This window comes from Cnephaeus nilssonii, assembly GCF_951640355.1.
Source record: "Cnephaeus nilssonii genome assembly, chromosome: 24".
NCBI classification, from domain to species: domain Eukaryota; kingdom Metazoa; phylum Chordata; class Mammalia; order Chiroptera; family Vespertilionidae; genus Cnephaeus; species Cnephaeus nilssonii.
Genome location: NC_137095.1, coordinates 12,620,608 through 12,643,256, shown reverse-complemented (window position 1 = coordinate 12,643,256; position 22,649 = coordinate 12,620,608). Strand labels below are relative to the sequence as shown.

Here is a 22,649-nt window from a genome sequence, read left to right as displayed (position 1 = left end):
CTAACCTGAAACCTACAGTGAGAAAAAGGACTGTGGGAGGCGGGGGGAGGGGAGTTCCAAGGAAAGAAAATAGGAGGAAAAGGCAAGAAGAAAAAGTTTAACATTCCCTTTTAAATACCAGGAGTGGACATCTAGATATCTGTCCTGTGAGACAGAATAAGTAAAACCAGAGGAAGGGAAAGTAAGTGCCTGATGAAACGGCAAGTTCTGTGAGGTCAGCGTCACAGAAGGTACGAGGTGGGATGGGAACACCCGCTGAGCCTTTGAAGGCCTCTGTGTCCTGGGACGGTATCTCATGCCCTGGAATCAGGCCACTGGGTTAATCAGTGTAGGGAGTGTACAGAGGACAAAAACGGTTTTATCCAAATTAATTCCCAAGCAAAGCATGAAGACGAATGGTTTAGGATGGTGGCATGCAGGGGGAGAAAAGCCCCCATCAGCCTCTTAGTACAGAGCCCAGAGCATTCAGTGCCGGTCAGAGCCTGGGGAGCAGCGCTGGACAGCCAAGGCGCTACTTACTCTGCAGCTCCTCCTCCTCCTCACTGGAATGGGAAGAGCCGAGAGAAAAGAGGGTTTTAGACTTAAGGAGGAGCGGAGAGATGCTGACGGAGAAGGAGATCCGCCGTGCGGGCTGCGGCTGCGGCTGCGCTGAGGAGTGGTTAACGGGAGACGTTAGAATAGGCACCTCCGACCCACACACACAGAGTAACGTCACTGGCCTGTGGGGCTCCTGTCTAGGTAAACGATGCAATTTATACCATGTGCGTCTTCATTTCTGAATTCGGAGGATTCTGACGCAGCTTAACAAATCCATTAAGCAAGATGGACTCCTCAGGTTATGGGAACAAGTGAATTGTTTTCAATGGGCGTAACGTATGGCTAGAGCTTCCTTTCCCTTCAAAGAAAAGCAGCAGCAGCGGGCGCTCAGGACTCGAGCCTGGCTCTCCTGCTCCTCGCTCACTCCCACCACGTGCACTGGTGACGCGTAACTTCTCTCTCAGGCCACACCCCCCCTTCGTGCAGGAGAAGCATTCACCTCACTGCTCTCCTGCAGGGGTATCTCACACGCAGCTCCAACCAAACAGGCACATCCGTCAACTTGTCTCTTCCTCCAGACCTGCTCCTGCCCTCTACCCCTCCCTTTGGTGAGTGGGACCCGAAGATAACTCAGTATTGAAAACAGAAAGGTGGGCACCACCCTGGAGTCCTGCCATCACAGCCAAGTCCTTCTGATTTGGTCTTCTAGAATTCTCTGGATATCAGCTTCTTCCCAATGCCACTGCTCCAGGGCCTGGGTCAGGCCACCAAACTCTCATCACAGTCATGCAACAGCCTCTCACTGCTCTGCCCGCTTCTCCACCCAACACGCTCTTCAGTGTGGTCTCTCTGAAGTGTTTCATTCAATGAACTAATCAGTTTAATCAACCTAAATCACTCCATTGCCCTCAGATAAGAAGCCCAAATCCCTCAGCCCTGCTTCCCACATACTAATTCACTGAGCAAATTCCTACTTTTGTTTTGGTCTGAAGTTTGATATTGCTAAACACAGGTTAAAGTGTGTATGTATGTATGTAATGTAAAATATATAATACGTACATGCACTTAACTATGCCTACATTCCACACTTGTTAATCAAAAGACCAATAGGAAAAAACTCTTATTTGCCTGACAGATCTATCCATGTTATCTTTGCCCAATAGCATTCTAAGGAAATACATGCATTCCCATCAGTTCTCATCCCACTGTCCACAGTTAGAAAAAGACAAAGTGAGCAGAGGAAGTAGAGGTAAAAGCCCTTATCAGTCCTGAGGGCTAACTTTCCAGGGGTGCACCCTGGTCTCTAGCCACTTGCATTGGAGATCTGGTGCATATTATACATGCAAGCGGCACAGGTCAGCTCCTTAGACTGACTCCGCTTTCAGTCTAATGCAAACTATTCAATGAAAGCCCGTGTTTCCACTTGGCCAATTCCCAAGCGTGGAGTGACGAAGGCACACGAAGGACGTGAAGGGCAAGCACGACCGTGAACGCCATTCCCTGTGATAACCATGCAAATCAAAGGGGGAAATGAATCCCATGAAAGAAGCCTGTGAAGTGAAAACATCTCCTGGGGACACCTCTCCTTTCAACCTTCCCGCCACTGATGTGCTCGAGTTCTTCCAGGGATGCAATGGATCAAGCAGTTTCTCTACTTTTCGCAGGCATCTGCTGGATGCAAGCAATGAAAAGCTTAAAAACCGGCCCCAGCTGGTGTGATTGGGCATCAACCTATGAACCAGGAGGTCAAAGTTCGATTCCTGGTCAAAGCACATGCCCAGGTTGCGGGCTCAATCCCCACCCAGTAGGGGGCGTGCAGGAGGCAGCTGATCAATGATTCTATCTCATCATTGATGTTTCTATCTCTCTCTCTCTCTCTCTCTCCCCCTCGCCCTTCCTTTATGAAATAAAAATATTAAAAACAAAACAAAGCCCAGAATTATTCTGTACAGCAAAAGTGAAGTTTATTCTTAAGTTCTGTCCGGAAACTATGTAAGTCTCCACCCAGTCCTCTGTGGTGCAAGCGGAGAAATGCTGTACACGTTTCCTGGAGCGGGTCCTCTGAGGGCCGCCCTGCCGGCATTTTCCCACACCACACAGGCAGCGCCAGAGCTCTCGGACCCTCTAAAAGGAGTGGGCAAGTCCATCGCGTTCACCCGTCAACGCGGCAAACCGAGGACCTGCGTCGGGAAGCTTTCCCACCCAGGGTGGTTCCTGAGTGAGCTGCCGCCCGTCTCGTTTTCCGCCCAGAAAGTGAGACAGAAATACTTTAGTCACCACCTTTACTCAGTATTTCCCTCTACATCAATGGATTTTTGCAACGGATCCGGCTGAGAAGGAAGGCTGAGTTTGTCTGTTTTTCTAATCTAACAAATGATACACGACATTTCAGATGGCAGCTCAGGGAACGTACACTTTCAGAAATGTCCAAACGTGGAAGACTGGTAGAAGCAGCCGATTTCTTTAAAGGAAGACGACAGAGCAAAGGCAAAAGCTGGAAAGTAGTGAGACAAGGCTGATTCTAGAAAGGATTTTGCTCCTAGACAAGTGTGTTCACTAGACAAAGCCATTTAAAGAACACGAGGGACCATGTCCTAGTTTCGTTAACGTTGTCAAAACTCTGGTCAGAGAAAGATGGACCTGGCTCTGCCAAGAGCTTTAAATCTGCATTTAAGCCTTATCACATTATATTCGAAAATATATTAGAAAAAAAATTTTTTTTAAGATTTCACACTGACTATTCGTAACACCAAAAAGTGCGTTTCTCAAAGAACAGCTGCCTTTCTGTGACCAATACCTGGATCCAACGCAAATATGTTTTTGAGCATCTTTCATTGCAAACGCCCCGTGCTTAAGGAAGTCAGCCATCTATACAACTGCTTAGCCAACGGCCCTAGAATTTGAATTCAATTGCATTAATCAGTTTCAGACATAACTCCTTGGCACTCACTTAACTAAACCCCTACCTCAGTCTTTGTCCTTCATGAACTTGACATTTTTGGAGAGCTCAGGAAAATAACACTGGGAAAAAGGTGTATATCTGAACTGTGGTGAAATAAGACCGTGTCCTTATGATATAAGGGCACCATCTCTGCTAACATTTGGGGGCTCCAGGTGAAGAATTCTTTGTACTGTTTTTGCAACTCATTTTAGAGTCTACAATTATTTCAAAAGAGAGTTTTAAAAAACGTGTCCAGTTTAGGCCCCCAAATACAATAATAAAGTATTAAGGAGATATTTAGGTAGTAAGAGGAGGAAGATCACAAAACTGAAATCTCTCTACCCTTTTCTGTTTAAATGATGAGCCATTCATGCAGAGGAAGAGGCAAGCAAATTTTGGAAGGTAATGTCATAGGGAGTAAAAGTGAAAAGAAAAAAAAAAAGACAGAATAAGTGTTAAATATAGTTAATTTTTTTAAAAAAGAGCATACTCACTGTCGAACCCAGGATGGCTGATTGTCATTAACGAGACGGATTTTGTCAAAGTGGAAGAAACGGCTGACGTGCAGTAATTGAATCCCTGTTGTTTAGATCTGTGACAGGTCTGTAAACAGAAAGTGGAGAGCAGGTTCTAAGTACGTGCTCTCATATTCCAGATGAGCCCAAAACTTCACCTTCCAGCCCAAGCTAGGGAGGGAAGGCAGCACACAGTCAGACTCCACTCAACAGCTGCTCAACTGCCAGAAGTGACTCATCCTTTCTGAGCCTTAGTTTCTTATCTGTAACCTGGGGGTAATCAGCGTATCCATCCTTTATGGTGGTAGTAATACCTAACAATGTTTCAAACTTACTGAGGGTTTGTTTAACACCTGCTGAATGCATCATCAGGTAAAAGATTTCACTAGAAATATCAAACAAGCTGCAGTTCTTATTCTTTGAAAACCTAAATATCTCTTACAAAAGTATAGTACCGTATTTTCCGGCATATAAGACGACTTTTTAACCCAGGAAAATCTTCTATACGCCCAGTCGTTTTATACGCTGGGAAATACGGTAATAATATTCTGATCTTAAAGAGTTAGAAAAAAAAAAAAAGAGTTGGAAACAGCTGGACAGTGTGGCTTAGTGGATGAGCGTTGACCTATGAACCAGGAGGTCACGATCCGATTCCTTGTCAGGGCACATGCCCGCCCAGGGTGCAGGCTCGATCCTCAAGAGGGTATGGGGGAAGCAGCGGTCATGATTCTCTCTCATCACTGATGTTTCTCTCTCCCCCTCTCCCTTGCTCTCTGAAATCAATAAAAATGTTTTTTAAAGTATATGTATTTTTAAAAGAGTTGGAAACAGAGATGCAAGAAAAAGAGTTTTGAGATCGCAAGCAAAGTAACCCTATATCTGGAAAGAAGCCTAAATCTCCTCACTTCCTCTTCTCAGATCAGATTGCTTCTCTACATGAGGGAGACCGAAATGGGATCCTTTAACTCCCTCAGTAAACTCACTGCAGCTTCAAGAGGTTCCTGCAGTAGCAGCTCTGACATAGCATCAGTCAGTGGTTCCCAGCCCACTTCGGTTGTTTGGAGAGCCTGTTCTAATTGTTAATAACGTGATGATAAATCCCTTCCCTTCACGGCAGGCTGAAATCCGCCCCCTTCTGACTTGCATTGGAGGGAAGCAATGAAACCCCGTTAGTAGCATTAACTGGACTGGCCTGCACTGAGGACTTCTGATTATTTAGAGCTGTTTCCTGTGTAACCATGGAGTCAGGGGCCCCGTTGCTATGTTTCCAATACAACTGTGAGGTCTGAAACATGACCTCAGGCAAAGGCGGAGACTTCTAACAGGAAGTAGGCTGCAGACAACTTGTCCACATCAGAGATACAAGAGCTTGAATGCCAGCTCCGAGGCTGCACACGAGATACAAACTGTTAAGTGAGCAGAGTTGCAGGAAGGCGAGGCACAGTGACAACCCTTGAGGCATTCAATTTGCTTTTCATTAGGCCTCAATGCCCTCGGGGACATTGACTAGTAAGGTAACCCCCCTGGTGCCAAATTTATTTGGCCACATCATTGCTATACAGTAGGAAGCAATAAAAATTAAATTTCTAAACAAACCTGTCACCTATTCATGGTACAGGCTGTTGAACATTTTTGTTTGCTTGTTTAATTAGAAATGTTTCGGGGCGGGGGAGGTAGAAGAGGGTACTGGGAGGACAAACAGTGAAGGAAGGAGGCTTGACATGGGGTGGTGCGCACACACATTATACAGATGATGTATTGTAGAATTATATACCTGAAACCTATATAATTTTATTAATTAATGTCACCCCAATAAATACAAGAAAAAAAAGAAAAAAGAAATGTTTCACTGTGTTTCTACCTAAAACTCCACTCACCTATCCAGGTGTTGAGCTTTTTGTTTGCTCGTTAGAAATGGTTCACTTGGGTGTGTGTCCTGGAAGCCGCTCAGAAATGAAATCAATAAAAGTCTCCTCTGCCCAGAGGCTGGGAGCAGCACAGGTGTGAGCAAGGCACATAATTCACATTCTCAGCTCAACCCCCCAGGGGCTGTCAGAAGAGAGGACAATAAAGGTCACTTGGTTTGGTAGACAAGGAAACCATGACCTTCAAGACAGGACGTTCATGAGAGTCACCGTGGGGGGCAGTAAGAGGTGATCGGGGCTGAGACTAAGCAGGCAGGCGAATAGAAGGCAGGCCTCTTGAGAATGCTGGCAGCGACAGGAAGGAGAGAGAACAGTCCTCTCCTAGACACGTGAGGAGATAAAGAAGGCATTTCTTCCAGGAAGGAGACGCCTGTGACACGTTTTTGAGAACTGGGAAATTTGATAATGCTATGTAACACCTTTCGAGACTCATTTCACTATTGGCGTGGTGAAAGAAGTTCTCGGAAAAGAAGGAAAATCTCGGCTTAATATCCTGGGTACGTTCCTAATTTTTTTAAAAATTGCTTTGCCCTAGAGGTTTGGCTCAGTGGATAGAGCGTCAGCCCTGGGACTGAAGGGGCCTGAGTTGGAATCTGACCAAGGGCATGTACCTTGGTTGAGGGCTAGATCACTGGCCCTGAGCGCGCTGGTCCGGGCACGTGCAAAAGGCAGCCAATTGATGTGTCTGTCTCTCTCACACAGATGTTTCTCTCTGTCTCTCCCCCTCCCTTCCACTCTAAAAAAAAATCAATGGAAAAATATCCTCGAGTGAGGATTCACGAAAAAAAAAAAAATTGCTTTGATGGTGTATTTAAATCTATGCAGATTAATGATATTCTTTAATTAGTGTTACGTGCTAAAATCTGGCTTTGAATTAGATTCGGGGTAAGTCTTCATAGTTGCTAGCCTCATATTAACATGCCCATTGCCTTCTTTGTTCCTAATATGAGGATATATTTAGGAAAATAAGATGAAGGTTTTCCAAATCAGCAACATGTCCGCATTTCAGCCTTACCTGATGACCAAACATCCTGTGTTCTCTCTGGCCCGATTCCAGATCCTCTTCTGAAAGGGACACCAGGGAGTCACCCCGCTCCTCACCCCCGAAAGGGTGCCTGAGCTCTTGGGCGTGTGCAGCGCTTCCTTCCAGAGACGAGGATGGCGTGTTTCCGACACCTGCTCCCCCTGCCAAGCCTTCCAGGCTGAAACTGAACACAGAGGGGAGTCTCAGGAGGAGAGGGGGCCCAAGCCCCTTTAGCGGTATCTCTCTCGTATGCTATTTCCATGCCACACATCAAGGCTGTGTACCAGGGCACAGCACAGATGCGCACCGCCTCCCTGTCCCGCACAGGCGTGGCATGCCGAGAAAGAATACTGCATGTAGACTTGCTTACCTCATTCAACTGTTCAAATACTGGACCATCTAAGGTCATTTTCTCAGATTCTTTTTCAATAGATCATATTGACAGACTATACTGAACCTTTTATTTACATGTTTTCCCATGACCTTTGCCGGAATCTAACTCTGCTAATGCCAAATAACCAAATGGCACCCAGCGAGTCTGAGCGTAAGTAACCCTAGAAGGCACCGGAGACTCAGATGTGCCGCCGAGGGCATTAGGTAGACCTTCGTAACCACACATTCAACCCCAGTCTGGCTGAGCTCTACAGCTTCACAGGTAGGCATCCACCCCCCGAAACCCAACTGCCACTCCGGAGCGTTCTCATCGGGGAGCGCCTGGCCGCACAACTGCTCCCCGGGTCCCTGCGATTGTTAGCTGCAGACAGGCACACAGGGCACCCTAAAAACAGAAGCTGAAAGCCACTGAGTCTAAGAGCCCTAATTTTTTTGTCCTGATAGTGACTGGGAGTGGGGTGGCGGAGGGGGGGGGGGAGGCAAAGTCAGGGTTTGGTATCCAAAATGGGATCCCGGGAGTAAAGAATTTTGCAGTTTGCAGAGTAAAAAGCACTTTCTAGAAGCAGGTGGCTGCAGGGAAAGGTCAGCCTCTCTCCTCCTCGGGTTTCTAGCCAGAGTGGCTCAATCTGTTACAACTACAGAGGAAGCTGCTTCAAATAAGCAGCTGAACTGATCTGAAGGGAGACTGGAGCTATTTAGTTCTTTCTGCTCAAACTGTACAGTTAATTGCTACAAATAATTCACAAATGCCAGTCCAGAAAGGCTTATATTTGCTTTTTTGTTTCACAAATTACTTACTACGAATTGAAACCATATGTTTTCTCTAGTGGGTAAATTAAACAATGAGTTTTGTTTTCCTTATTTCAATCTGACAATAGAAATCATGACTAACTCCGAGTACGAGTAATGTCTCTTGGAAAAGCCATTTTTTAATACCAGGAATAAGACGGGCTAATGAAGAAGAAATTTAGTTTTCTATTGTGAGTGATTTGTAAAGCCTGAGAAAACCAGATCTATGCTTCCCACAAAACTTAACCCTGGAAATGTTTTAGAAATAAAATCTGGCTACTCAGTAAAGAGAAGAACATGAACCTCGGAGTCTGCATTTGGGATCTAAAGGGATTGGTGGGAGTTGGTGTCAGGCAGTGGGAATTCCCAGGGTCTGGGAATGAGGGAAGACCAAAACAGAGACGTGGGCGAGCGCACCGTGGAGACAAGGCTGCAGAAAACACCAAGTCACAGCTCTGGAGACAAACGGGATGCGCAGGGCACACCATCCGACTTCTGGATGTGCCCCTCAACCGGATTAGCGGTGCCGAGAGCAAGGCCACGGGACAGTGCGCGCACAGACAAAGCAGGCCGCAGACGCGATCCAGCCAGGAAGCCAGTCCAAGCCAAAGCCCGCGCCACACTCTGGTCCCCCGTGACGCTGGACACGGAATGATACCATACCTTCGGTAATTAAAGTCGGCACTCAGAGCAGCAGAGCACTGCACGCCAGAGGGACACCAGCTCATACTGGGGATGACATCAGAGACAGAAATAGGAACGGAGGGAGGAAAGAGGAAGCAGGGACGGGGTGATGGGTTTAAAAAGAAAGGACATAGTTAGAGACAGGTGGATTTATCTGAACATCCAAAAATTAGAAATGCAACATTTTTTCTTTTAGAAAGAGGCCAGAACAAAAACCACGGAATCTACAAACTGTTCTATTGATGTCCATCGACAGGATGTCTTGGGAGTGATCACGTGAGCTCTTTACAGGGTGACCAATCCAATCTGAAACCAGACTACTTCTAGGGAAGCCTGAACCAACAGCCCACCCTGCTGGCCTCCTGCCATGGGGGTGTTCAGCCTCCGTTTCTGGGGACGGTCTCTTGGATCCCCCCGCACTCCCTCACCCCCGCATCTCCAGGCCTTAACTAAGAGGAACGGTGACAGACTACACTGCGGTGGCAGCTCACTGAGTCATCCGTGTGTTTTTTTCATGTGTTTCCAGTAAGGATCCATTTAAGCCAGACGATTCATAAATCTTGCATAATAAGGATACCCAGTCAAGACTCACATCCATCTTCAAACCCTACTCTAGGGGGCCTCCTAGGCTAAAGATGAAGCATATAACAAAGGTGACATTTCAATGATGATAAAGGGATTCTTTTTTTAAAATATATTTTTATTGATTTCAGAGAGGAAGGGAGAGGGAGGGAGAGAGAGAGAAACATCAATGATGAGAGAGTCATTGATCGGCTGCCTCCTGCACACCCCACACTGGGGACCAAGCCTGCAACCCGGGCATGTGCCTTAACTGGGAATCAAACTGGTGACCTCTTGGTTCCTGGGTTGATCCTCAACTGCTGAGCCATACCCAGCTGGGCACGAAGGTATTCTTTTAAAGGGGTTATATCATACTCAGGAATTTGTCTTTTTAATTTTCATACAAAAATTTAAAAATCCATTTGTTCATCTACTTCCTTGATTATCTAAGCACTGATGTTTATTCTCAAGCAGCAGGGACAGGCAATATTCCAGGTTGAAAAGGCTAAATATAATCAGCTAGAAAATAATCAATTAGAAAATATCAGTTACTCTGTAAAGGGAACTGCATCAACAGGTCATGATCTTTTATTAACAAAAGCTATCATTTAAAAATAAACTGCTATCGCCCTGCCGGACTGGCTCAGTGGCTGAGCATGGACCCATGAACCAGGAGGTCACGGTTCGATTCCTGATCAGGACACAGGCCTGGGTTGCGGGCTCCATCCCCAGTAGGGGGCGTGCAGGTGGCACTGCTGATCAGTGATTCTCATCACTGAGGTTTCTAGCTCTCCCTCCTCTCTGAAATCAATAAAAAAAAATTAAATAAATAAAAATAAACTGCTATAATTTGGGCTTCAAGTTCTCTGAGACATGCCTTTGTTTTCGGAAGAGGGACAGCAGTAAAACTACTCAGCTCCCTCCTGAATCTTGGAAATGGGAAGACCAGCAGACACCCGAAGGCCCTCACATCTTGAATTCAGTAGACCCTTAGCAGTGGTTTTGTTTTCTAAGGTTTCAGTTACCAGGGCCTAAAAATATTCAATAGGAAACCCCAGAAATAAACAAATAATGAGTTGTAAAGCATGTGTCTGTCTGAGCAGTGTGACAAAATGTCTCACCACCCCATCTTCCACCCGCAGCTGCATCATCCCTGTGCAGCTTCCCGCGCTGTCCTCGCTCCCCGCCGCTTAGTCAGCTCCTCAGCAGCCACCTTGGTCACCAGCCTGCCTGCCCAGGTATCACAGGACTTGTGTCCAAGTTACCCCCGTTTACTTAATCATGGCCTCAAGCCAGTCACATCACTTCTATGACAAAACATTGCTGTAACTGTTCCGTTTTAGTATTAGTTGTTGTTAATCTCTTAATGTGCTTAAGTTATAAATTAAACTATCATAGGTACATGATAAAACAGTATATGAAGGGTTTGGTACTATCCACTGGGGGTCTTGGTACATATCCCCCGTGGATAAGGGAGAACCTACTATCCACCTAATAACTTTCTTTGGTTGACGAATGGGGGTTTTTGAGAGAGGAGAGGAGAAGAGAGGAGGGGAGGAAAATATAAGAGCTACCCCTATGGCCCTTCTAAAAGTAAAAATCTTTAATATAATTTTTAAATACTTTCCATTGTTAAACACTCTAAATCAGATTAAATTGATAGTACAAAGGTCCCAGGTGGGAAGCAGAAAGCAGACATACACAGCTGGGCACACCGCTAGCCTGGAGAGCGAGGTCAGACTGACTATAACGCACTGGCGTGAGGAGAAGGGAGCCTCCATGTAGTTTTCAAGCAAACACGAGACTCAGATTCTTTAAAATTGTTAACTTAATTGCAAATCTCCAAACTGTTAATAAAGAGGCATATTACACCTAAATATCCAACTTATTAATAACACGATGTGGTTAGTCAGCAACTGAGCATACATTACCAACTTACAAATTACATATATAATTTTATTGTATAGAAATAATCTCCTTCTGCAGATTTAAACATCCCTTTCCTCTCGGAAATGGTACGTGAGAGACTGGGATGAAATGGAAGGTGAAGAGGACGGACAGCCACAGGCAGACAGACAGAGGGACATGCTTTCCCAAGAGCCCGGAAGCTGCAGATGGTCCTACAGCAGCAGGAACCCGGCCTTCCCGCAGCAGCAAACACCTCCACAAAGAAGGGCATTTCTGAGAGCACCTAATGTTCCCGACTCCTCAGGTGGTGGGGGGTACATTTACTGGTTCCTGGGCTTTGTTTTCAAATTAGAAAGTCCTAGATTTAAAAAAAATCCCTATTCTTCTCCCCCATCTTTTAAAAAAATATATTGTTCATTGTTGACATTACAGATATCTCTTGGAATACTTGTTGGAATGTTTCAATTTTACTAGTTAAGGCTTAATACACAACTTAAAAGTATGCCTCGGCTTCTTCCCACAGACTATGACTCAGGGCGAGGCTGTCGCTGAGTGGCCGGACGGCTGGAACTGTTTGCCAACTTGGACGGCACCCAGCACCTGCCATCTTCCAGGGCCTTCAAGTGCATGGTTTCAGTAAGTTCCGATCACAGAGCTTCCATAGGGAGCCCGACATGACCTATGACCCGTTCCGCTGAAAAAACCCTTCACCAGAGTCATGGTTATCTGAGATTCATGAGAATATTTGTATGTGAACTCAATTCTGCACTTAACTCTAGAGTGCAAGGGAGCAGCCACTTGAAAGACACAGTGGGCAAGATCACCATTTGCCTGCTTCCCACAAACACCTTCAGCTAATGTTAAGAATACCTCTTTATGCCCGGCTGGCGTGGCTCAGTGGTTGAGTGTTGACCCATGACCCAGGAAAAGTCACGGTGCGATTCCCAGTCATATGCCTGGGTTTCGGGCTCGATCCCCAAAAGGGGGCATGCAGGAAGCAGCCAATCAATGGTTCTCTCTCATCACAGATGTTTCTCTCTCTCTTTCCCTCTCCCTTCCTCTCTGAAATCAATCAATAAATGAAAAAAAAATTTTTAAATGTGTTGAAAATATTTTAAGGCCTTAATTTAATACTTTTAAACTTTGTATTAAGCAGGTATTTCTGGTTCTTCTCCATCCCGCCCCTTCCCCCCGCCCCCTCTTTTTTGGAAAGGAAAAAAAAACCTTCTCCCTCAGGTCCATTAGAGAGGCACAACGTCAACATGTCTTCAAACTGTTCTGTTTGAGAAAGTTGGGGAGACCCTATTATCAAAACTTCAGACTCAAGAAACTATTTCATATGGAATGGGCGTCAGCAATTAAGTTCCTGTATTTTATTGGCCTGAAGCAGATGTGACGTTATTTGAAAACAGCTGTTTAACCTTGGAGTAAGCAGAATAACGAGATGCTGGTTAGTATACGCTCAGAGGCAACAAGGTTAGTCCAACGAATGAGTGAACTCTGTACCTTCTCCTATGAATGGGAGGTCTCCTGACAACATCCCCAAGTACTCGCATTGAACTGAAAATGAATGGTGCGAGAGGTCAGTGGTGAGGTGAAACAAAATGGACACAGACACATGAAACATACAGACATCACACCAGGAAGAGAGACAATCCCCAAGGAGAAACAGTACCGGAAGTAAAGGATGAAGGAAAGTGGAATGAGAAAAACATCAGACCCCAAGGGGCCTGGCCACTTCTGCGGAGGGCTGACTTTGCTCCCTCCTTGCTCCAAGGAGTTAATCAGATGACGAGGAACGAGGTTTACTAAATTAAAAAGGTAAAAGGATCAGGAGAAACAAAGGCCATTCAAAACTTACAAAGGGTTTTCTTAACACTTAAAATTCCAGGCTCCACTGTATGCAGGCAATACCAGGAGCATTCGTCAAGCTAATTAAAAGTGATACCGCATCCCATTATCTCCAGAGACAGTGGGGCGGTGATGCTGGGTAATCCTTAATGCTAAGCTCAAATAGGAGGTTCTCATTAACAGGCTGAAAATATAAATATTTTAGGTGATAGGGTTCTTCTCTTAGTTCAATCAAAGGATCACTATGTAATCCTGGGCAAATCATTTAATCTGAGCTTCAATTTCCTCATCTGAGCTCAATGATCCATAAAGTCCCATCCAGCTCTAAAATCAAGGTCATGGCAAAGGGATCCACAGTGGGTTATAAAGAAAAAGGATTTATGTATAAAGCAAACACTCATTTCTTGACACTGTTGCCATCTAAGACAAGAATGTCTGGCTGTAAGAATCTTTTCCTACACCCTTATGTTTTCTATTGGTGTGAATGCTTTAAAGAAAAAAAAAGGTAACAGCATGAATGCAGCTAAAAAGAAAAGCTTTTAGAAATTGCTTTTTATGTAATTTAGGTATTCAATCTTTCACCAACGATAACCCCAAAGCAGAAGTTCTCAAAAACAAGCACACAGAGAGACTAAGCCAGCAGCCCGGCCCCTCACCTCCGGTGGTTCATTTCTCCGTCGCTGGCTGCGTTCTTGCCAGGGCCCCAGCTGTGCCTCCGGAAAGGGGACAGAGAGCGCATGGAGCTCCTCCGCACGGAGCAGCTGGCAGGCACTTCGGTGATGCTGTCCATCTCCTCCTCCTCCATCTCACCGGAGCCAGCGGGCTCGCTCTCACTCTCGCGCCCCTCCGCTCCCAGCCCGTGGCTGTAGAGGCCGTCGAGGGGCTGCTGGTCTCGGGACCTGTGCAGAGCTGGCATCTGGGGGAGGGACACATCGCTGCCATGCGAAGAGTGTCGGTCCAGGGAGGCGGTGTCGTCGGTGGAAGAGCTGGATCCGGTGATGTCACAGACCGACTGCTCTTCCTCGGGCTGCAATGGAAGGAAGCACATGTGGCTGAAGAGCGGAACCAGGAAGACAGCCTGCTATTCCTGATCGAGCCGGTGGCTTCATGGTGGGAGGATGGGCAGATTGCAATTGGCTTCAACAGCAATTTCATATATATAAAAAATATATTTTATTTTTACAGAGAGGAAGGGAGAGGGATAGAGAGTTAGAAACATCGATGAGAGAGAAACATCCATCAGCTGCCTCTTGCATACCCCCCTACTGGGGAAGTGCCCGCAACCAAGGTACATGCCCTTGACCGGAATTGAACCTGGGACCCTTCAATCCGCAGGCCGACGCTCTATCCACTGAGCCAAACCACTCAGGGCCGAGATTTCTTTTTTAAAGCGTGATCACAGCTGGATTAAATGGCCTCCCGTAAAGGGATGGTCCAGGGTCTATGCTCTTTCTACCCTCTTACTGGGGCACTAGACTAGAAGCCCATTAATTTTCCCTTTCTAACTCATGTCAGTTCCTTCTGTCAGTAACCCAACTGAAATGAAGGGAACCCTGTCTCTGGGTTTCTGCTGTATGAAATGCTAAATTGAGATCCTATTAGGTTCAATTCTCACAAGCCTTACCTAACAACAAGGTTGTCTGCTTGACTACAGGGATGATGTGCTGAGGCTAACATTCCAAAAGCAATTCAGTGATTGCTTTTAGTGGTCTTTTGGAAAAGTGTGAGGTAATGAGCCCACCTAAAATCTTCCATAAATGCCCAAATTCTGGCCACCGATTCTTAAATATAAGAACTCTATGCCTGGTCAGTGTGGCTCAGCGGTTAAGCATTGATCTAGGAACCAAGAGGTCACTGGGTTCGATTGCCAGTCAGGGCACATGCCTGGGTTGCAGACTCAATCCCCAATAGAGGCGGTGCAGGAGGCAGCCAACTGATGATGTTTCTCTTTCACTGATGTTTCTCTCTCTCTATCCCTGTCCCTTCCTCTCTCTAAAATCAATAAAAATATATACTTGAAAGAAAGAAAGAAAGAAAGAAAGAAAGAAAGAAAGAAAGAAAGAAAGAAAGAAATCTATTCTTTTTTCCCACTTCACTGAGAATTGGCTAAGTATTATCAGGCCAAATTGTACGTAAAATAATCCATCTGGGCAACAGAGTCTTTTATAAAGTGATGGTGCAGGGTGGGGGGTGGGAGAATAAACATGAAGCTCATAACACTCACCCAAAAGTCACACTATTTCGCAGGCGGCAGACTGAATGGGATATAAAGTCTGTGACAAACACGGCAGGCTGTTAGAGGGGCCTCTGTGAGGCCAGTCACACTGAGGCTGCAGGAAGTGACCTAACGCACACGCATGGTTCGCATTAAAGATGTCGCAACGGCTCTCCCACAGACTGTATTTCAGAGGAGGGGGGCGAAGGGGCTGGAGCCTGGGAAGGACCTCGGGGACAGCCTGCTGTGGCAGCGCACATGGGGGTGACCACCGAGAAGGACTTTAAGTAGCGGATGGGCCGTCTGCCACGGCTGTGCTTCTATGTAAATCAGTGGCTATTAAAGCCGGTGTTGGGAGATAAAATAAACAAATTTTAGAGTCAGGTCTAGGAACAAATCTCAATTCTGTTGCCAGCGGAGTAATTCTGAGTGCCGAGTGAATAGTAAGTAGTCTGTAAGTATCAGTCTGCCTCTCTCCTTTCCGTCCATATGCAAAGCCTTGGTCTTAATAATGAATGCTAGAGAAAACATTTATCACAAAACCTCTCCTGGGCACACCGGGGGAGTGGGACCACGAAGAGGGAGAACCCACGGGTCTCTGAGAGGCCACTGGACATTCCGGTGCGAGCAGGGCCAGCTGAGAAGTGCACCCCCCCCACCCCCCCACCCCCCCCCCCCCCCGCACCCCCGCTTTCCTGAGGGCTCGGCTGTGAAACCAGGGAAGACAATTTGCGGAGTAAAAATTGTATCGCACGGCCGGCGGGGCTCAGTGGTTGAGCGTCAACCTATGAACCAGGAGGGCACAGATGAATTCCCAGTCAGGGCACATGCCTGGGTTGTGGGCTCGATCCCCAGTGTGGAGCCTGTAGGAGACAGCTGATCAATGACGCTTTCATCATTATTATTTCTAGCTTTCCCTCTCCCTTCCTCTCTGAAATCAATAAAAAAAATATATATATTTTTAAAAAATTGTACCTATCTGGTCATCCTGAAAAAAACTAAATCTAGCACTGGCCATTGGTGTGAACAATCTTATAAATGCTTTTGGCAGTTTGAAAAGCCGGTAAAACATATCAGATGCTAATTCTGCGTAGCTAGGAAAATCATTCAATTTAGGGAGCAGAAATAACTACCCTTCTGTAGAGATGGTAACATCCAGGGAAAGTGTCATGCACTAGGAGCGAAGACTTTTCCATTTTTATCAGGTTTTTTACTGCACACTTAAACGTTTAACAGAACACGTGCGTATCCATGACACCAATCAGGGATTAGCGATGATTCAAACTTAAAGCTGGAATGTAGAGATATTATCTAATATATTTATCTCAGACAAAAGCAATTTATTTTCAAAGATCAGCATCTCCAGAATGGCATTCCGCAGAGATTGTGTGTGTGTGTGTGTGTGTGTGTGTGTGTGTGTGTGTGTGTTGGGGGGGGGGGGGTAAGGGGGCAGGAGACTGGTGGTACAGGTGGAGGAGACTTGAGAAGTCCTTATAATGAAAACCTCAAGATTATAGTGAAAATTACCCAAATTCTGTTTTTTTGTGTGTGTTTTTTAAAATGCTATTGGTTTCCCTCTTCCTAAATAACTTCAGAAAAGGACAGACCTTCCCAAGTATGTGGAATTTTTACTTGACACACTCTCGAGTCAACCATCCACTCTGAGCAACGACGACAGGAACCCTGAAGCTCCATAAATCTTTGCAAGCCCCTGGAGAAGATGCGGAGCACACGGGAAAGGAGCCAGGAGGAAAGTCAGGGAAGGCCAAATGGACACAGGGCCGCTCGGGCAGCAGTGAGAGTGTCTGAAGGTCACTCACAGAGGCTTGAATACGTTGTGGACCAGAACCCCCAAACGTTAACCTTTTGCACTCGGATGTCGAGTGTGACTCGACACGGTTAGCATCGGTAGCAGCTCTTTTTATACTCTTTGAATGTATCAATAATTTGAAATATAAAAAAATCCAAATAAATAAGTTTGTATGAAAAAAAAAACTCTAGTTTTTTATTCTACTGCCACGCTTTGTAAAATCTGGGGTATTTAAAAAATTAAATCCCGAGTAGAATAAAGGAATCGAGAAAAAAGCAAGCGAGTGCAAAGGGTTAAAGCCTCCATTCTTTTTCTTTTTTAATTTCAGAGAGGAAGGGAGAGGGAGAGAGAGAGAAACATCAATGATGAGAGAGAATCATGGCTGGCAGCCTCCTGCACGCCCCCTACTGGGGGATCGAGCCCACAACCCAGGCATGTGCCCGGACCGGGAATAGAACCGTGACCTCCTGGTTCATAGGTTGACGCTCGACCACGGAGCCATGCCGGCCGGTCAAGTCTCCATGCTTCTATCATAACTTTGCAATGGCACCACCACGCGGGCCTGGAGAATGTATCTACCCACTGGCACAACTGCTCCCGTCACTGCCCCAAAGTCACCAGGAACCGTCACACAGGCCTCGCCTGCCCCACCCCCTCGCTGCACAGACTCCTGCAGGCACAGAGCTGGCTGCTGGTGCCGACCCTGCCGCGGGAAAGGCCTCTGGTTTTCTTAGGAAGCAAAGCAGAACTCGATGCAACTAGGTGCCAAAAAAAAAAAAAAAAAGGAAGCCACCTCCACCCTTAGAGGGCCTCAAATTATAAGAAAAACACGAGGTGATTCATGTGGCTGGGCTGGGCTTTTCACAGAGAAAGCCTGGGCTCCCTAGCAGAGATCTAGAAAGTTCCAATTAAGCCGCTTGACATCACCCAGCTCCGCAGTGAGCCCCAGGCCTAAGCACATTAATCAGAATGACTCTGTGGTTAGTTTATACACATGACATCATGCAGCCTGGGCCGCGGTCCTTCCTGCCCACGGACAAGTCCTCATTGTCATCTGACTCCATTCACTTCCAGTTCTTGCCATGATGCTGCAGAAAATAAAGAGGCCTATGCCTTGTCCGAAGCCCCTGGGGACCTGGCGCCCCTTCTCTGAGGGACCCCGACACCGCTCGGGCAGGGACCACGGCAGAGCCAGAGAGGCCCGCCAGGCGCCACTCAGCGAAGCCGCAGGCGTACCTTGGAGAAGACGACGCTGTCCACGTCCTCACTGGGCGAGTGGAAGAGGTCGGAGTCACTCCCGGATTCTCTTTTAAGGTCTCCTTGTGTGGGGGCACACCCCCGGCCCAGCCCGACATCCAGGAAGTTCTCACATTCTGAAAAAGAGGCGGATTCGATCACTACGTTAAAAAGTCCGTTTCTTTTCCTTCCAGCGGTCAGACCAGGGGGTGTGGGGCTTCACTAAACGGGGCGGCCAATGGGCTGAGCCTCCTAAAGTAACAAGATGTTGTGTCGCCCGGCCAGTGGGGCCCAGGGGTTTAGCATTGACTATGAACCGGGAGGTCACAGTTCCATTCCCGGTCAGGGCACATGCCTGGGTCGCGGGCTCCATCCCCAGTAGGGGGCGTGCAAGAGGTAGCGGATCCATGATTCTCTCTCATCACTGATATTTCTCTCTCGCCCTCTCCCATTGTCTCTGAAATCAATAAGAAAAAACAAAAATCACGGGTCTTCTGGAGTGCCCCGCCACACACACACACACACACCCACACACACACACACCCACACACACACTTCAGAGAGTATGGTACCCTGGGTGGAGCGGGTGGGTGTGAGCTTTCCACTCCTTCCACCCGTGGAAAAATCAAAAACCCCGCCCCGTGGCCGAGGGAAAACGGGGGCTGGCAGGAAGGGAAGGGCTGTCCCAGCCCGTGCTGAGCCCCGGCAGGCCGGCTGGCAGCCTAGCAGAGCACGTCCCGGCTCCGGCCTGGAGAGCACCAGCCCTGGCCATTCGAGTGGAAAAGCCACGGGAGGACCCGGGGCAGCCCCCGCAGCAGCTGCCCCCGAACAGAGCTCCGCACCGCGGGGACGCTGGCCCAGGCGACCACGGCGAGGAGCGTCACTGTGGGAGGTGCTGGTGCCTGCTGAGCCGGGGAGGGGGCAGAGCAGGGGAACAGGGAGGAAGGAAGGAAAGGACTTTAAGCCGTTAGGAAACCCCGCAAATGGGGGGAGGGAGGGTTAAAGGCAAGCTAACCCACACCCCACCTCACGTGTGTGGTAAATTGTCAACATGAATAAAATCTTTCCTTTCTTCCTGCGTGTCCCCTTCCTAATGAAGCCACTTAACCCCCTCAAGTCCCCACTTCCACGCCAGTGACATGGGGTGATGGGGAGCCCCCTGAAATAGCTGTAGCGACAGTTAGAAATGATTTACATATACAGCCATCGGAGCCCTGCCCCTCAGCACACAACAGGCGTGTGCTCAGCATGTCTAACGAAGTTAGGGCTCCATCGACCTGTAACGTGTGACTCAAGAAGCCTGGAGTCAGGAGGCCGTGAGGTGGGCCAGACCCGTTTTATGACCCTTCTACAAATGTCACCGACTTCTGTGTCCTGAGCCATTAGCTTTTTCACAGCTAGCCAAACGAGTACTTGTAAAGACGCTATCTAGTCACCTGGGTATAAAATTATATGTATGCCAACAAATGATAGTCGGGGTAGGGTAGGGTCGGAACATTCCAGCAGCACTCACTGGGCTCAGCATAGTGCTTTCTTGCATTTACTTTCCCAGAATTTAAAAATATACAAAGTAGTTTTAAAAGATATTCTCTCATTTGTTTAGCAGCAGTAGTTGGACACTACTGCTGCCCTGCGCTGTGTTCATGAAGCAAAAGAAGAAAACCTGCCTAGAATTCACCAGAAAAACTATGCCTGAAAGTAAAAAACCTCATGTCTGAAGTTCAGAAGCATAAACCAGATGTTGGATTTTATTAAGCTGAAGTTTAAAAACACGAAAGGGGTATGTTCAGGGATGGAGTAGGAGCGGGGTGGGGGGGGGGGCGGGGGGTGTCAACAAAATTCAAGATCATTTCTTTAAACAAGTAAATGAAACTACAGCACATGGAGAAGCTCCTGTGAATATTCAGACTGTGAGGCAACCTCATTCCCCCTTCACAGGACAGACAGTTCATTGCTTGGGTGGCTGGGAATAATTACACTTTAAGAAAAAGCCCCAGACAGCTTATGGGATAAAGTAAGGGGAAACTTTTAGATAAAAGGTTCTAAGGGGCTGGACCGGGGCCGTTTCAGCTGCACCTGAACAGGGTCAATCTTATAACATGAGAGGCCCTAAACACAACTACAGCCTGTTAATGTCCTTTAACCGCTTTCTCCACGTGTGACAAAGGTAGAGAAAAACATTTTGCACGTCTATTTCCAACACTTTCTTTGGAGTGAACTCAGTTGAGAATCAGTAGGAAAACCCTCTGGAGAAAGAGGATTGAAGTTCGTCTTTAAAAGTTTGTGTGGTTTTTTTAATACATTTTGATGGGCTTCAGAGAGAGGAAGAGAGGGACAGAAAAGAAACATCAATGATGAGAGAGAATCATGGATTGGCTGCCTCCTGTACTCCCCACACTGGGGATCAAGCCCACAACCCCGGCATGTGCCCGTAGTCGGAATCGAACCATGACCTCCTGGTTCACAGGTTGATGCTCAACCACTGAGCCATGCAGGCCGGGCTGAAGTGCGTCTTTAAATGTAAGACTACTGCAGTACAACCACAGCCAAATGGTTTCTAGAAAGGCCTGTAAATGACGCCTCTGTAGTTTTCAAAGCAGGTTATTAAAATCTGGAAAGGTAAACAAGTTTTGGGGGGTAATGTAGACTTAAGAGGCCAGAATGTAATCAGCCAGTGTTCATGGCAGCTGCAGGGACAGGCAATGGGTTACAGATGACACCAAGGCATTCGGATGACACCCGGTAAGAAAAGCTGGTGATGCTCGGGAGGTCAGAGACAATGGGGCACAGCGACATGAGGGAACGTGCCTTCGTCACTGTGAATTGTTGGCTACACCTGGGTAAACAGCCCGGGACTCCTAACTAACCACAGCCACGTGCTGTGTTATTACCAAGCCAGGTCCTAAGCGCATTACACCCTCGTGTGTTGTTCCTGAGACCTCCTGAGCACTTAGGGACAGACTCAGTTCCTGACAATACTTGCAAAGTTTACGGTTCTTAATGGCTGGCTGCACGGGGGAGCGACCAAAGGAACTTTCAAAGAGTGTGATGCCCAGGCCACACCCCCCAGAGCAAGGAAATCAGACTCTCTGGGGTAGGACCCAGGCATCCATGTACCTTAACGCTCCCAAGATACTTTTTAAAAAATTTTTCATTCTGGAATGTGAAGCTGTTTTTAATTACAGTTGACATAAAATGTTATATTCGTTTCACGTGTACAACACAGTGATCTGATATTTGTATTCCTTACAAAGCGATCACCATGAGAACTCCAGTAACCATCGGTCGCGGTACCAAGTTGTTGCGGTATCACTGACCGTATTCCCTATGCTGTCCATTACACCCCATGACTGACTTACGTTGTAACTCTAAGGTTGCACCTCTCGATCCCCTTCACCTTTTTGCCCATGCCCCCATCGCTCAACCCTGCCAAGATACTTCCAATGTGTAGCTATGGTTGAGAGCCACAGATTTAGTCCTTCACAATATGTATTTATAGTTTTACTGGATTGAGAAATTTTATTATGTTATTGTCTATCACGCTAAGGAAGAACAGATCTCTAAATCGAACGACCTGGTGTTGGTGGCTGTAGAATAGGTGCATTGTGGACACTGGGGCTCAAGCAATTCGGAAAGGGGAAATCCCTGCTTACCTGGGCTCTGTGTGGGAGCCAACAGGGAGGCTCCATCAGCACACGGCTCAATGGTGCACCAGCTTTCCCGGTTTATCTGAAGGAGGAAAAGCAGACTGAGTTTCAGACAGTGGGGCCAGGTGGGACGCTTTTCCAGCAGCTGCAAGTGCATACACTGCTCCATCACTCCCATCTTTTTCTTTAAAACTTTACTGCAAAGTGGGTAAAATTATTTTAAGACAAAAATACCTTTACACAATACACACAAGGCAATCGATAATTAATGCTCTGGGAGATTTTTGATAAAACTTAGGCATATAAGTCATTTTTATTAAATCTAATATAATTTTTAAATTACCATTAGAGATTTTAACACTCCTCTCTCCGTAATTGCTAAAACAAGTAGACATAAAATCCGTAAGGATACAGAAAACTTGAAAGACATTATCAACCAATTTGATCTAACAAACATACAGAGCACTTCCCGCAATAATAACAGAACACATTCTTTTGGAGTGTGCATGGGAGATAGATCATATTTCGCAGAAATCAATGCAGTAGAAAAGAGAGAAACAATAAAATAAATAAAAATCAAAAGGTGATTTCCTTGAAAAGATCAATGATATTG

At 46.7% G+C, this 22,649-nt stretch overlaps 1 protein-coding gene across 10 annotated transcripts in view; it reads right to left on the bottom strand.

The window, feature by feature from the left end:
* Positions 1-22,649, bottom strand: part of AKAP13 (A-kinase anchoring protein 13) — a 184,537-nt gene that overhangs the window by 39,210 nt on the left and 122,678 nt on the right. For 7 of the 10 annotated variants that reach the window (XM_079763884.1, XM_079763881.1, XM_079763883.1 and 4 more), the window contains 7 exons: positions 22,043-22,118; positions 18,390-18,526; positions 13,785-14,155; positions 12,784-12,837; positions 8,788-8,853; positions 6,934-7,126; positions 3,973-4,081 (listed from right to left, as the gene is read on the bottom strand). In XM_079763884.1, the coding sequence (XP_079620010.1) occupies positions 3,973-4,081; positions 6,934-7,126; positions 8,788-8,853; positions 12,784-12,837; positions 13,785-14,155; positions 18,390-18,526; positions 22,043-22,118 (1,006 nt within the window). The remainder of the gene's footprint in view (positions 1-3,972; positions 4,082-6,933; positions 7,127-8,787; positions 8,854-12,783; positions 12,838-13,784; positions 14,156-18,389; positions 18,527-22,042; positions 22,119-22,649) is intronic. The other 3 variants (XM_079763887.1, XM_079763882.1, XM_079763886.1) reach the window with 2 other exon arrangements.